Source organism: Athene noctua, chromosome 31 (genome assembly GCF_965140245.1).
Source record: "Athene noctua chromosome 31, bAthNoc1.hap1.1, whole genome shotgun sequence".
In the NCBI taxonomy this organism is placed as follows: domain Eukaryota; kingdom Metazoa; phylum Chordata; class Aves; order Strigiformes; family Strigidae; genus Athene; species Athene noctua.
Genome location: NC_134067.1, coordinates 443,731 through 458,317, shown reverse-complemented (window position 1 = coordinate 458,317; position 14,587 = coordinate 443,731). Strand labels below are relative to the sequence as shown.

Below are 14,587 nucleotides of genomic sequence, written 5' to 3'. Positions count from 1 at the left end.
CTCATCTTCCTCCTCCTCCCCCCCCCCCAGCCCTCCCGCGGGCGGGTAGGGCTGTGCCCCACCCCCCCCCCCAGGGCAGGGCCCCCCCATGTGCGAGGGGAGGGATTTGGGGGGCACTGGAGGCCCCATCGGGGATGGGGGGGGGGATTTGGGGGGCTCCCCCCCCCCCCTCCTTCATCCACCAAGGGCTAAACCCTGTGCCAGCTCCCAGCCCCCCCCGCGGGGGCCCCCCCGAAACCGCCATCTCGAGGGGGGGCCCCCGAAACCACCGTCTCTTGAGGGGCCCCATGAAACCGCTGTCTTTTGGGGGGGGGGTCCCCCGAAACCGCCATTTCTTGGAGGGGGTCCCTGAAACCGCCGTCACTCGTGTGTGTCCCCCCCCCTCCCTGGCCCTACTTCTTTTTGGGGGGGTCCCCCCTCCCCCTGCGCAGCCCTTGGGGGGGTCCCTGTGCCTTAGGGGGGGCTGGGAGGGGGCCCAGGGCGGGGGGCGGGGGGACGCGACACGCCGCCCAGTTCCCCAGCCCGTATGGGACCAGTAATGCCCAGTTTCCTTGGCAGCCTTGGACTGGTAACACCCAGTCCTGTGGGTTCTGTCAGACCAGTATGACCCAGTTCGCTGAGCACTATCAGACCAGTACAGCCCAGTTCCCTGGACAGCATCAGACCAGTACAGCCCAGCTTGCTTGACAGTATTGGACCAGTATGTCCCAGTTCCCTGGGCAGTATTGGATCAGTATGTCCCAGTTCCCTGGGCAAGGTCAGACCAGTACAGTCCAGTTTGCTTGACGGTATCGGACCAGTATGTCCCAATTCTTTGGGCAGAGTCGCACCAGTACGGTCCAGTTTCTTGGGCAGTATCATACCAGTATGTCCCAGTTCCCTGGGCACTATCAAACCAGTACAGCCCAGTCTTCAGGCAGTGCCATGCCAACAGCTCCCAGTTCACCCAGTACTCCCAGTATCCCCCAGTGCCCTGAGCTGGCTGCAGAGCTGGGCTCTCCTGTGCAGTCTCAGCCCAGTTGCTCCCAGTAACCTCCCAGTCGCTCCCAGTCGTCCCCCCCCAGTCGCTCTCAGTGGCCCCCAGTCGCTCCCAGTTTCCCCCCAGTCGCTCCCAGTGCCCCCTTAGTCACTTCCAGTCCCCCCCAGTCAGTCCCAGTCCCCCCCCCATCGCTCCCAGTTACTCCCAGTCTCTCCCATTAACGAATGTTGGTTAATTGGGGGGTGGGGCCAGGATCTTTGGGAGCCCCCCCCCCCCCCCCCCCGAACGCGCAGCGCCGGGTGCCCCAAGCCACGCCCCCTTGTATAGCCCCGCCCCTTGTACAGCCCCCGCCAGCCCCGCCCCTTTCCGCACAAGCCCCGCCCCCTGTACAGCGCCGGGCGCCGCCCCCCGGGGGCTCGGCCCCGCCCTCCCTGCATGGATTTTTACGGAAATTTCGCTCTTTAAAATAAAAATGACTCTCTGGGGCTGGTCGCCATGGTAACGGGGAGGGGCGGGGGGCGTGTCGCTGGGTTGTTGCCGTGGCAACCCTGAGGGAATCCGCGGGGAGTGATGGGGAGGGGCTAAAGGGTCCTTATTAATGTTAACGAGGTCGGTTAATATTTATGAGGCCCTTAGCAACCAGCCAGACCCTTAGCAACGGGGCAAACCCCGCCCCGCAGGCTGTCTTACCCTCCCATTGGCTGCTAGGCCTGTCAGTCATGGAGAGAGGCGGAGCTAGGCGCCCCTCCATTCTTGTAGGCTCTGCCCCGCCTTAAGGGGGTGGCTCTGAACGCTCATTGGTCAGCGCCGCGACCTGGCACCCAATACGGGGATTCCCGTCCTTTCATTGGTTAAGTCCTTTTGCCAATCATCACGCCGCGGCGAGCTACGTCCCAGCGTCCGCTCCGATTGGTGATTTGCCCCGTCCTTTAAGTCCGTGGTCGCTTATTGGCTGCGGCGGCGGTAAGGGGCGGGCCCGGGCGGGGCGGGCGCCGCCGCGGCGGAGGGTGGAGGAGCCGAGAGGAGCGGAGGGAGCAGCCCCGGGCCCGGCGCCACCGGCCGCTCCGGCCGCCATGGAGGACGGAGTCTATGGTAGGTCCGGAGGGCGCCGCCATTAACCCCCAACCCGGGGGGGGCTACGGCGGCCGCGTGGGGCCAATTCCGAGGGGGAGGGGCGGCCTGGGGTCACGTGACGAAGCCGCAGCGGTACTCGGGGGGGGAGAATCACGTGACAAGGCTTGGCCACTCCCCCCTCCGGGGGGTGGGGGGGGTGCAGCGGGACAAAACATTCAATGGAAGCGGGAGGGGGGGGGCGTGAATGGAACCGGGCAGCCCACGCCCCCTTTCGGCCAAACCACGCCCCCTTTCGGCCAGGACACGCCCCCTTGCTGGCTTGCCCCGTGTGAAAAGCTGTGTGTGGGCGTGGCTAGATGCAGTGGGCGGGGCCTCGGAGGCTGCTGGCTTGGGGGAGGGGCGGGGCTTTGTGGAAGGTTGGGGCGTGGTTTAACTAAAAAGAGGCGTGGTTAAAGCCAAGGGGGCGGGGTTAGGGCTCATGGCTGGGGCAGAGGGGTGTTGGCGGGCAGGGGGCGGGATGGGGCGGGCACTCTGGGGAGGAGGGGCGGGGCTAGAGGCGGTGGGCGGGGCTCTGAGCTGGTTTGGGGGGGCCCCCCCAGTGCCCCCCGACCTGACGGCGGAGGAGCGGCTGGAGCTGGAGAGCATCCGGCGGCGGAAGCAGGAGCTGCTGGGGGAGATCCAGCGCCTGCGGGAGGAGCTGAGCGAGGCCATGAGCGAGGTCGAGGGGCTGGAGGCCAACGAGGGCAGGTACCCCCCAAAACATCCCCCCCCAAATACCCCCCTGGGGATCCAAGGTACCCCCCAGCACCACCAAATGCTCCCCCTGAGGCTCAGAGTAGCCCCCAGCACCCCCGAAAATTCACAGTACCCTCCAGGACCCCCAAATAGCCCCTCAGCACCCCCAAATACCCCCCTGAAGCTCTAAGGTACCCCCTGGCACCCCCAAATACCCCCCTGAAGCTGCAAGGTACCCCCCGGCACCCCCAAATACCCCCCTGAAGCTGCAAGGTACCCCCCGGCACCCCCAAATACCCCCCTGAAGCTCTAAGGTACCCCCCGGCACCCCCAAATACCCCCCTGAAGGTCTAAGGTACCCCCCGGCACCCCCAAATACCCCCCTGAAGGTCTAAGGTACCCCCCGGCACCCCCAAATACCCCCCTGAAGCTGCAGGGTACCCCCCGGCACCCCCAAATACCCCCCTGAAGCTGCAAGGTACCCCCCGGCACCCCCAAATACCCCCCTGAAGCTGCAAGGTACCCCCCGGCACCCCCAAATACCCCCCTGAAGCTCTAAGGTACCCCCCGGCACCCCCAAATACCCCCCTGAAGGTCTAAGGTACCCCCCGGCACCCCCAAATACCCCCCTGAAGGTCTAAGGTACCCCCCGGCACCCCCAAATACCCCCCTGAAGCTGCAGGGTACCCCCCGGCACCCCCAAATACCCCCCTGAAGCTGCAAGGTACCCCCCGGCACCCCCAAATACCCCCCTGAAGCTCTAAGGTACCCCCCGGCACCCCCAAATACCCCCCTGAAGCTGCAAGGTACCCCCCGGCACCCCCAAATACCCCCCTGAAGCTCTAAGGTACCCCCCGGCACCCCCAAATACCCCCCTGAAGCTCTAAGGTACCCCCCGGCACCCCCAAATACCCCCCTGAAGCTCTAAGGTACCCCCCGGCACCCCCAAATACCCCCCTGAAGCTGCAAGGTACCCCCCGGCACCCCCAAATACCCCCCTGAAGCTCTAAGGTACCCCCCGGCACCCCCAAATACCCCCCTGAAGCTCTAAGGTACCCCCCGGCACCCCCAAATACCCCCCTGAAGCTGCAAGGTACCCCCCGGCACCCCCAAATACCCCCCTGAAGCTCTCAGGTACCCCCTGATACCCCCAAATACCCCCCTGAAGGTCTAAGGTACCCCCCGGCACCCCCAAATACCCCCCTGAAGGTCTAAGGTACCCCCCGGCACCCCCAAATACCCCCCTGAAGGTCTAAGGTACCCCCCGGCACCCCCAAATACCCCCCTGAAGCTCTAAGGTACCCCCCGGCACCCCCAAATACCCCCCTGAAGCTGCAAGGTACCCCCTGGTACCCCCAAATACCCCCCTGAAGCTGCAAGGTACCCCCTGGTACCCCCAAATACCCCCCTGAAGCTCTCAGGTACCCCCTGGTACCCCCAAATACCCCCCTGAGGCTCCAAGGTACCCCCTGATACCCCCAAATATCCCTCTGAGGCTTAAAGTACCCCCCAGCACCCCCAATTACTCCCTTAGAGCTCCCAAATACTCTCCTGGCACCCCCAAATACCTCTCTAGGACCCCCAAAACCTTTCCTGGCCCTCAAATACCCCCCCTGGGCCCTCAAATATCCCCCTGAGGCTCCCAGGTATCTCTCTGGGACCCCCAAAACCCATCGGAGCCCTCAGAACCCTTCCAGGACCCCCAAATACCTTTTCAGGTCCCCCCAGATAGCCCCTGACACCCCCAAATAGCCCCCTGAGACCACAGAAACCTTCCCAGGGCCCCTAAATACCCCCTGGCACCCCAAAATACCCCTCGAGACCCCCCAAATAGCCCCTTGATGCGCACAAGTATACCCCTGGACCCCCCAAATATCCCCCTGAACCCTCAGATACCCTTTCTGAGGCCCCAGACTCCCCCCCAGGTCCCCCAAAAAACCTTCAACCCCGGCCCCCGCCACCCCAGGACCCCCAAACCCCTGCCCTGGGGTCCCCTGTATACAGAGACCCCCCTTCACCCTCTAGGATGTACCTCCCCAGGCATAGGGAACCCCCCAAAACCTGACCCTGAGATCCCAGTATCCCCCCCACTGGTGCATGGGGTGGGTGCAAACACCCTAACGACCCCCCAAAATCCACCCCAGGGTCCCCAACAACCCCCCAGTGACCCCCCAAAATCCACCCCAGGGCCCCCAACAACCCCTCTCCCTCCCCAAGGGCTTTGGGTCATCTTAGTCGCCTTTAAGGTCCAGGGGACCCCCAGAATTCTCTCCTAGACCTACCATCTGCTTCTGGGGGGGCGGTATTTTGGGGGGCCCCCAAAATTTCAGGGTCCCCCACCCCCTTCACTTCAGCAAAACCCTCCAGAGGAACCGAAAGATGGGGATGGGCCGCAAGAAATTCAACATGGACCCCAAAAAGGTGAGGGGCTCCCGCACGCCTGGGTCCCCCCTGTTTTGGGGAGGGGGCCTAAGGGAAGAGGGGGGGTCCCCCAATACCTTCCCTGATGGTTTTGGGGTTCAGGGGATCCAGTTCCTGGTGGAGAACGAGCTGCTGCGGCACACGGCCGAGGACATCGCCCGCTTCCTCTACAAGGGCGAGGGGCTCAACAAAACGGCCATCGGCGACTACCTGGGCGAGAGGTGGGGCTACCGGGGAAGGGGCGGGGCTTATGGGGAGGGGGCGGGGCTACCTGGGAGGGTGGAGCTTCCCCAAGGGCCACACCCATCCACACCCCCCCTCCCCAGGAGATGGGACCAGCCCCAGGGCTTGAGCCTGGGGAGGATATGGGTGATTGACAGTGTGGGGGTGTGGCTTCCAGAAAGGGGTGGAGCTTCCTGAGGGGCCACACACACCCCTTCAGGAGCCTGGGGAGGGTCTGGGTGATTGACAGTTGGGTGGGGCTTCCCAAGGGCCACACCCCCAGATTAATTAGGACCAACCTTATGGGTTAAGCCTGGGGAGGGTCTGTGTGATTGACAGCGTGGGGGTGTGGCTTCCAGAAAGGGGTGGAGCTTCCTAAGGGGCCACACACCCCCTCAGGAGGGTCTGGGTGATTGACAGTGGGCTGGGTGGGACTTCCTGAAAGGGGGTGGGGCTTCCCAAGGGGCACACCCCCTCATTAAGTAGCACCAACCCTATGGGTTGAGTGTGGGGAGGGTCTGTGTGATTGACAGCATGGGGGCGTGGCTTTCACAAAGGGGTGGAGCTTTCCACAGGGCCACACCTCTCCAGGAATCTGGGGAGGGTCTGGGTGATTGACAGTGTGGGGGTGTGGCTTCCAGAAAGGGGTGGAGCTTCCCCAAAGACCACACACACACACCCCCCCCCAGGAACCTGGGGAGGGTCTGGGTGATGATTGGCAGTGTGGTGGGTGGGTCTTGAGTGGGTGGAGCCTGCGGGTGGGTGGGGCCTGGTGCTTATTGACAGCTCAGCTCCATACACACCTCCACCTGCGCCCCCCCCCAGGGAGGAGTTCAATATCGGGGTGCTCCACGCCTTCGTGGACCTCCATGAGTTCACCGACCTCAACCTGGTGCAGGCACTGAGGTGAGTCAGGGGCTGGGGGGGTCACTTGGGGGGCTGGGGGGGTCACTTGGGGGGCTGGCGGGGTGTTTGGGAGCCACCCTGAGGTTCTGGGGGGGAATTTAGGGGGCTGGGAGCCCTTTGGAAGCCATTTTGAGGTCCTGGGGGGGGCTGTTTGGGAGGCTGGGAAACCATTTGGGGGCAGGGGGGGCGCCTGGGTGGTCTTTGGGGTCAACCTGGGGTCCTGGAAGAGAATTTGGGGGGTTGGGGACCCATTTTGAGGCCACGGGGGGGCTGTTTTGGGGGGGGCAGGGTGGTCTTTAGAGGCTGTTCTGAGGGGCCTTGGGGACTTTGGGGGGGTCATTTAGGGGCCCAAGGAGGGGTGGGGATGTTGTGGGGGGGGGAAAAATTGGGGCTCTGGGAGATCTCGTGAAGGTTTTGGGGGTTCTGGGGAGGATTTGGGAGCTCTGAAAGATTTTGGGGCTCCCAGAAAGGATTTGGGAGTCCCAGGGAAGATTTGAGGGGTCCAGGGAGGGTTTGAGGGATCTGCTGGAGGATTTTGGGGTCCCAGGTGCAATTTTGGGGTCCCAGGTACAATTTTGGGGTTCCCAGGGAGAACTTGAGGGATCTGCTGGAGGATTTTGGGGTCCCAGGTGCAATTTTGGGGTTCCCAGGGAAAACTTGAGGAATCTCCTGGATGATTTTGGGGTCCCAGGTGCAATTTTGGGGTTCCCAGGGAAAACTTGAGGGATCTGCTGGAGGATTTTGGGGTCCCCGGTGCTATTTTGGGGTCCCAGGTGCAATTTTGGAGTTCCCAGGGAAAACTTGAGGGATCTGCTGGAGGATTTTGGGGTCCCAGGTGCAATTTTGGGGTCCCAGGTGCAATTTTGGGGTTCCCAGGAAGGACTTGAGGGATCTGCTGGATGATTTTGGGGTCCCGGGTGCAATTTTGGGGTTCCCAGGTGCAATTTTGGGGCTCCCGGGGCCAACCTGAGGGATCTGCCGTAGGATTTGGGCGTCCTGAGGAGGATTTGGGAGTCCCCTCAGTCTATGGGGGGCCCGTGAAGATTTCAGGGGGGCCCCCCCTGGGCAGGGGGTTTAGGGGTGCGCTGGAGGTTTTGGGGTTCCCCCCAACACCCCCCCCCGATCCCAGGCAGTTCCTGTGGAGTTTCCGCCTGCCGGGGGAGGCGCAGAAGATCGACCGCATGATGGAGGCCTTCGCCCAGCGCTACTGCCTCTGCAACCCCGGCGTCTTCCAGTGCACGGGTAGGGAGGAGGCTCCGCCCCCAGCTCCGCCCCCCCGGCCACGCCCTGACACCCCCAAATCACCTGGGTCCCCCCTGTGCCCCCCCCCCATCAGGTTTTTGGAGTCCCCCTGTACCCCCCAAGTCAGTCACTTGGGTCTTTCCTGTGCCCCCCCCCCCCCCCCCCCCAGGCTGTTGGGGTTCCCCTGTCACCCCCCCCCCAAATCGCCTGGGTCCCCCCTGTGCCCCCCCCAGATTGTTGGGGTCCCCCTGTGCCCCCCCAAGTCAGTCATCTGGGTCCTCCTTGTTCCCTGCTGGTTGTTGGGGTCCCCTGTCACCCCTCAAATAATCTGGGTCCCCCCTGTGCCCCCCCCCACGTTGTTGGGGTCCCCCTGCACCCCCCAAATCACTTGGGTCCCCCCTGTTCCCCCCCCCCCGTGCTGTTTGGGTCCCCCCCTTCCCCCCCCCCCCATGTTATTGGGGTCCCCCTGCACCCCCCAAATCACTAGGAACCCCCCTTTACCCCTCCCCATGCCCTCCCTCTCTCTTGCGGGAGCCCCCCCATGCCCCCCCCCCCCCCAGATTTTGGGGGTCCCCTCACACCCCCTTATTCCCTGGTGTCCCCCCATACACCCCACCCATCCCCTTGTCCCCCGCCTTGGGCCACTTGGATGCTGCCCTCCGCCCCCCCCCCCCCCCCCAACACCCTCCCTGTCTCTTGGGGTCCCCCCGCGCCCCCCCGTGCCAGGTTTTGGGGGTCCCCCCGTGACCCCCCGTGCCCCCAGACACGTGCTACGTGCTCTCCTTCGCCGTCATCATGCTCAACACCAGCCTGCACAACCCCAACGTGCGGGACAAGCCCTCGGCCGAGCGCTTCGTGGCCATGAACCGCGGCATCAACGACGGCGGCGACCTGCCCGAGGAGCTGCTGCGGGTGGGCGGGGCCCCGGGGGGGCGGGGCCTGAGGGGGAGGGGCCGGGGGTGGAGCCGGAGAGGGAGGGGCCAGAGGGTGAGGCCAGTGATGGGGCTTGGAGGGAGGAGAGGGGCAGGGAGGAGCTTGGGGGGGGGGGGGGGGGTGTGGCTTGGAGGAGTCAGGGGTGGTAAGAGTGATGCTGGGGGCGTGGCTTGTAGGGGGTGTGGCCTAGAAGGGTGGGGTGGGGGTGGGGCTTGAGGGAGTGGGGCCGAGGGTGGGGCTTGAAGGCAAGGGAGGAGCTGGGGGGGTGGCTTGGAGGAGTCAGGGGTGGTAAGAGTGATGCTGGGGGCGTGGCTTGTGGGGGCGTGGCCTAGAAGGGTGTGGGGGGGGTGTGGCTTGAGGGGGTAGGGCCGAGGGTGGGGCTTGAAGGGGCAAGGGAGGAGCTGGGGGGGTTGTGGAGTCAGGGGTGGTAAGAGAGATGTTGGGGGTGTGGCTTGTGGGGGCGTGGCCTAGAAGGGTGTGGTGGGGGTGTGGCTTGAGAGGGTGGGGCTGAGGGCGGGGCTTGAAGGGGCAAGAGAGGAGCTGGGGGGTGTGGAGGAGTCAGGGATGGTTGGGGGTGTGGCTTGTGGGCGTGGCCTATGGTGTGTGGTAGGTGTGGCCTGATGGGGTGGGGCTTGAAGGGGGAGGGAAGGATGAGGGGCTGGGGCTGGCAGAGAGGCGGGGCTTGTGGCTCTAGGGTGGGGCCAGGGACTGTGGGTGGGGCTTGTGGCTCTAGACTGTGTTCAGTGGCTGTGGGAGGGGCTTGCATCTATATGGGCGGGGCTTGTGTCTCTGGGCAGTGCTCGGCGGCTGTGGGCGGGGCTTTGGGCTCTGTGGGCCGGGCTTTGGGCTCTGTGGGCGGGGCTTGTGGCGCTGTGGGCCGGGCTTTTGCCTCTGTGGGAGGGGATTGTGTATTTATAGGCGGGGCTTGCGTCTCTGGGCAGTGCTTGGCGACTGTGGGCGGGGCTTGTGGCGCTGTGGGCAGGGCCACAGGCTGTGGGAGGGGCTTGTGACATTGTGGGCAGGGACCAGGGGCTGTGGGCGGGGCTTGTGGGGCTGTGGGCAGGGCTTGTGCTGTAGGCAGGGCCACAGGCTGTGGGCGGGGCTTGTGACATTGTGGGCAAGGACCAGGGGATGTGGGCGTATCTTGTGGGGCTGTGGGTGGGGCCAGGGCCTTGGCAGGGGCGCGTGTGGGTGTGGCCTGCGTCTGACCCCGCCCCGGGCGCCCCAGAACCTGTATGAGAGCATCCGCAGCGAGCCCTTCAAGATCCCCGAGGACGACGGCAACGACCTGACCCACACGTTCTTCAACCCCGACCGCGAGGGCTGGCTGCTCAAGCTGGGTGAGCCACGCCCCTCCCCGGCCCCGCCCACCGCGGCCACGCCCCCTCCCTCCGGCCACGCCCCCTCCCTCCGGCCCCGCCCCCCCGGTCCTCTCTGTTCTCTCTCTGTCCCCTCTGCGGCCGCCCTGGGTCCCCGCTGCTCTATTGCTGTCACCCCCAGTGCCCCCCAGTGCCTCCCAGTATCCCCCGGGTGTCTCCCAGACCTGCCCAGTTCTTCCCAGTGTCCTCCCAGTGCCCCCAGTCGCTCCCAGGCCTGCTCAGTCCCTCCCAGTATCCCCCTGAGTGCTTCCCAGTGCCCCCCTGTACTTCCCAATGTTCCCTTGGACTCTCCCAGTGCCCCCAGTACCTCCCAGTCTTTCCCAGTATTCCTTTGGATCTTCCCATCACCTCCCAGTCCTGCTCACACCCATCCAGTGCCCCTTCAGATGCCTCCCCAGTGCTTGCCAGTTCTCTTCTGGACCTTCCCAGTGCCTCCCAGTGTCCCACTGCACTTTTCACATACCCTCCCAGTCCCTCCCAGTGTCCCCCAGTTCCCTCCCCAGTCCCTCCCAGTTCCCTCCCAGTCCCTCCCAGTGTCCCCCAGTTCCCTCCCAGTCCCTCCCAGTGTCCCCCAGTTCCCTCCCAGTCCCTCCCAGTGTCCCCCAGTTCCCTCCCAGGCCCTCCTGCTGCCCTCCCACTGCCTCCCAGTGACCCCCCCAGTTCCCTCCCAGTCCCTTCCACTGCCTCCCAGTCCCTCCCAGTGCCCCCCAGTTCCCCCAGGGGTTCGGGGGGGGGCGGTTCCCATGTGGACGTGACTGACATTTCCTCTCTCTCTCTTCCTCCGTCTGTCTGTCCCCGTCTGTCCCTCCCCGTGTCCCCCCCCCCCCCCCAATCTCCGGCCCCCCCCTACCCCCCCCCTCGCTGCCGACGCCCGGCCCGGCCCCCCCAGGAGGTACGTACTGGGGTGGGGAGTGGGGACGGGGCAGCACCCGGGGGACACCCCCCCCCCCCAAAAAAAAAAACCCACCTCCCCCAATCCCAGCATGCTTTGGGGCCCCCCAAGATGCCCTGGGGCTTGTGCCCCCCCCAATTTCTCTGCCCCCCCCCCAATCCATCCACCTCCCCCAATTCACCCCCCCCCCTCCTTCTCCTTGGAGCGCCCTGCCCCCCCCCGAGTCCACGTGGCTCCTCGGGGACCCCCCCAGCCCCCCCAACCCCCCCCAGCCCCCCTGAGCCCCCCCTGTCCCCCCCCAGGCGGGCGGGTGAAGACGTGGAAGCGACGTTGGTTCATCCTCACCGACAACTGCCTCTACTACTTCGAATACACCACGGTGAGACACCCCCCCCCCCCCCCAAAAAAAACCCAAGGACCCCCCCCAACACCCCCCTGGGACATTCTGCCCCCCCCCCAAACCCTCTGGGACCCCCCTGAACCCCCCAGGGTGACATACATCCCCCCCCAAAACCCCCTGGTTCTTTCTGGGCCCCCCCCAGGCTGTCTGTCCCCCCCCCCCCCAACCCTGCTGGGGTCCCCCTGGCTGCGCCCCCTCCCGTAACCATAGGGGCCCCCCTCTGACCGCCTTGGACAGAGAGTGACCCCCCCCGTAGACCCTTGGGACACCCCCTGACCTCTGGGGACCCCCCCAGGGACCCCCCCAGACCCCAGGGACACCCCTTGGACCCCTTCAGGGTCCCCCCTGACCTCTGGGGACCCCCCCCAAGCCCCCTGAACCCACCCAGGGACCCCCCCAAACCCCAGGGACACCCCTTGGACCCCTTCAGGGCCCCCCCCAAGCCCCCAGGGCCCCCCCTGAGCCCCTGTGACACACCCCCCCCCCCCCCCCCCTTTCCAGATCCCCTGGGGCCACCCTGACCCCTTTGGACTCCACCTGGGACATCCCCCCCCCCCCCCCCCCCCCCCCCCGTAAGCCCCTAGAGGACCCCCCTGGGGTCCCCCCAAGCCTCTTGGACGCCCCCAGGGGCCCCCCCACGACCCCCAGGTGCCCCCCCGACCCCTATTTCCCCCCCCCTCCCAACTCCCCCAGGATAAGGAGCCTCGGGGCATCATCCCCCTGGAGAACCTGAGCATCCGCGAGGTGGAGGACCCCCGCAAGCCGGTGAGCCCCCCCGTGCCCCCCTCCCCCCTATTTCCCTTTATCCCTAACCCCCCCAAAATTTGAGGGGGGGCCGAGGGGGGAAGCTGTGACCCCCACCCCCCCCCACCTCCAGCTCCCTCTGCCTCCCCTTACCAAGGGGGTCCCCTGTTCCTCCCTATTCCCCCCCCCCTGTGTCCTTGTGCTTCCCCAATCTCCTGCCGTGACCCCCCCAAAAACCCCCCTGGGCCCCCCCAAATGTGTTATTTTGCCCCCCCGGCCCCCCCAGCACTGCTTCGAGCTCTACATCCCCAACAACAAGGGGCAGCTGATCAAGGCCTGCAAGACCGAGGCCGACGGGCGGGTGGTGGAGGGGAACCACGTCGTCTACCGCATCTCGGCCCCCACCCGCGACCAGAAGGACGAGTGGATCAAATCCATCCAGTGAGCACCCCAAAAAAACCCCCCCGGGACCCCAAAATCACCCGGGGGGGCTCAACACTAACCCCCCCCCCCAACCCCATCACCCACCGAGGGCTTCCCACGGGGTGAGGATGCGCCGAGGGGCTGCGGAGTGTCTGGGGGGAAATGAGGGGGTGGGGCCACGCTAAGCCCCGCCCACGGGGCCCCCCAAATCTTTTGGGGACCCGCAACCCCCCCGGGAACCCCAAAATCCTCCTGGGGGAGTCTCAAACCCCCCCCATCACCCACCGAGGGTTTCCCACGGGGTGAGGATGCGCCGAGGGGCTGCGGAGTATCTGGGAGGGAAATGAGGGGGTGGGGCCACGCTAAGCCCCGCCCACGGGGCCCCCCTAAATCCTCTCGGGACCCGCACCCCCCCCCCCGGGACCCCAAAATCCCCCCTGGGGGGGCCTCAAGGACCCCCCCAGGGTGTTGCATGCACTTGAATCACTTGATCACCCACCCGGGGGGGGGGGGACACCCAGATATTGGGGGAGGGGGGCAGGGGGTGGAGCCACTTCAAACCCCGCCCCCCTGGGGCCCCCCAAAATCCCCCTGGGGACCCCCAACCCCCCCCCCTCCAATTTTTTGGGGGGGCTCCCCAGGGCGGGGGGGTGGGACACACTCAAATCACTTTATGGCCCGTTTTTGGGGGGTGGGGGGGAAACTAGGACATTGGGGGGGTGGAGGGGGGGCCCAGGGGCAAAAGGGGGGGGCCGGGGGCCCCCCCCAAACTGCCAGGGGTCCCCCAAAATTTTTTCCGCCCCCCAGGGCTGCCGTCAGCGTCGACCCCTTCTACGAGATGTTGGCCGCCCGCAAGAAACGCATCTCCATCAAAAAAAAACAGGAGCAGCCCTGAGGGGGGGCCGGGACCCCCCCAGGACCGCGAGGGACCCCCCCAGACCTTCTGGGGGGGCCCCCCCCAAAAAAAAAAAAAAAAATCAACACAAGGGGCCCCCCCCAAACCACAAGGGACCCTCTGTGGATCACACGGGACCCCCCCACACCCCCCCCAAGGCTATGAGGGCCCCCCCGGCACCCAAGGACTCAAGGGGAGCCCCCCTGCCCCCCCCCCGCCCACAAGGGGCCCCCCCAGACTGTGGGGGCTCCCCCCCCCCCCCCATTGACGATAAAGGGGACCCCCAATATGACCCAGGACCAGCAGGGGACCCCCCCCCAAAATGTGAGACCCCCCCCTTTTTTTTTTTTTTTGGGGGGGGGGGAACCCCCCCTCATCTTAAAGAGCCCCCCCTGGATTTTAGGGACCCCCCCCATGGATTTTGGGGTCACCCTTAGACCCCCCCTAGGGCCCCAAACACCCCCCCCCCCCCACCCCTTGAGGGATCCCCTGGAACGGGGGGGGCCCCCCCCCCGCCCCCCCCTTTCCTTGCGCTGGACGGACACGTGGCCCCGCCCCCACACGCGTGTGCGCGAGCACGGACCCCCCCACGTGTGCGAGGGGGGGCACACGCGTGTGAGTGGGGCTTCTGCTGGGCAGAAGCAGGAGGGTGGCGGGTGCGACGCGTGTGCGAGGCGTGACGGGGCGTGTGAGGCGTGTAAGAGGCGTGTGCGACGCGCGTGCGATGTGTGCGACGCGTGTGCGAGCGACGTGTGAGGCCCACGCGCGTGTGTGCAAGGTGTATACGGGGTGTGCACGTGTGTGCCGGGTGGACAGCTGTGTGCGAGGTGCACGCACGTGTGTAAAGCGTGTACGAGGCATGTGCATGTGTGTGCGAGGTGTGTATGAGCCACACACACGCGTGTGCTGGGCAAGAGCCTTGTGCAAGGTGCGCACACGTGTGTGCGAGGTGTGGATGAGCCACACGCGTGTGCCAGGTGACAGCCATGTGTGAGGTGCGTGCACGTGTGTAAAGCGTGTATGAGGCATGTGCATGCATGTGTGAGGCATGTATGAGCCATGCACACGCATGTGCTGGGCAGGAGCCTTGTGCAAGTTGCACACACGTGTGCAAAGCGTGTATGAGCTGTGCACACATGTGAGGCATGTAAGAGGCGTGTGAGCCACATAAACATATGTGCCAAGCGAGAGCCATGTGCAAGGCACACACACGCATGTATGAAGCATGTATGAACCACGCGTGTGCGAGATGAGCTGTGTGCAAGGCACACGTGTGTGAGGCACGTGCACACATGCAAGAGGCGTGTATGAGCCACGTACATGCATGTGCCAGGCGAGAGCC

At 65.6% G+C, this 14,587-nt stretch overlaps 1 protein-coding gene across 3 annotated transcripts; it reads left to right on the top strand.

The window, feature by feature from the left end:
• Positions 1 to 1,959: 1,959 nt before the first annotated feature.
• CYTH2 (cytohesin 2) lies at positions 1,960 to 13,336 on the top strand. Of its 3 annotated transcripts, XM_074930026.1 has the most exons (13): positions 1,960 to 2,071; positions 2,653 to 2,800; positions 5,143 to 5,209; positions 5,312 to 5,430; positions 6,257 to 6,337; positions 7,467 to 7,579; positions 8,343 to 8,491; positions 9,741 to 9,852; positions 10,781 to 10,783; positions 11,086 to 11,162; positions 11,877 to 11,948; positions 12,214 to 12,368; positions 13,158 to 13,336. In XM_074930026.1, exons 1-13 carry the CDS (start codon positions 2,053 to 2,055, stop codon positions 13,243 to 13,245), a joined length of 1,203 nt encoding a protein of 400 aa, XP_074786127.1. In that variant the 5' UTR covers positions 1,960 to 2,052; the 3' UTR covers positions 13,246 to 13,336. The 3 variants fall into 3 exon arrangements, with proteins under 3 accessions (XP_074786127.1, XP_074786125.1, XP_074786126.1); XM_074930024.1 differs by lacking the exon at positions 10,781 to 10,783; XM_074930025.1 differs by lacking the exon at positions 10,781 to 10,783 and having other exon boundaries at positions 9,741 to 9,853; positions 11,084 to 11,162; positions 12,247 to 12,368.
• The last annotated feature ends 1,251 nt before the right edge of the window (positions 13,337 to 14,587 follow it).

Bases quoted from the DNA above. Each gene is read 5' to 3' on its own strand.
- CYTH2 (XM_074930026.1), top strand. The intron at 5,210-5,311 runs GTGAGGGGCTCC...TTTGGGGTTCAG, and splicing joins TCAACATGGACCCCAAAAAG to GGGATCCAGTTCCTGGTGGA. The intron at 7,580-8,342 runs GTAGGGAGGAGG...CCGTGCCCCCAG, and splicing joins CGGCGTCTTCCAGTGCACGG to ACACGTGCTACGTGCTCTCC.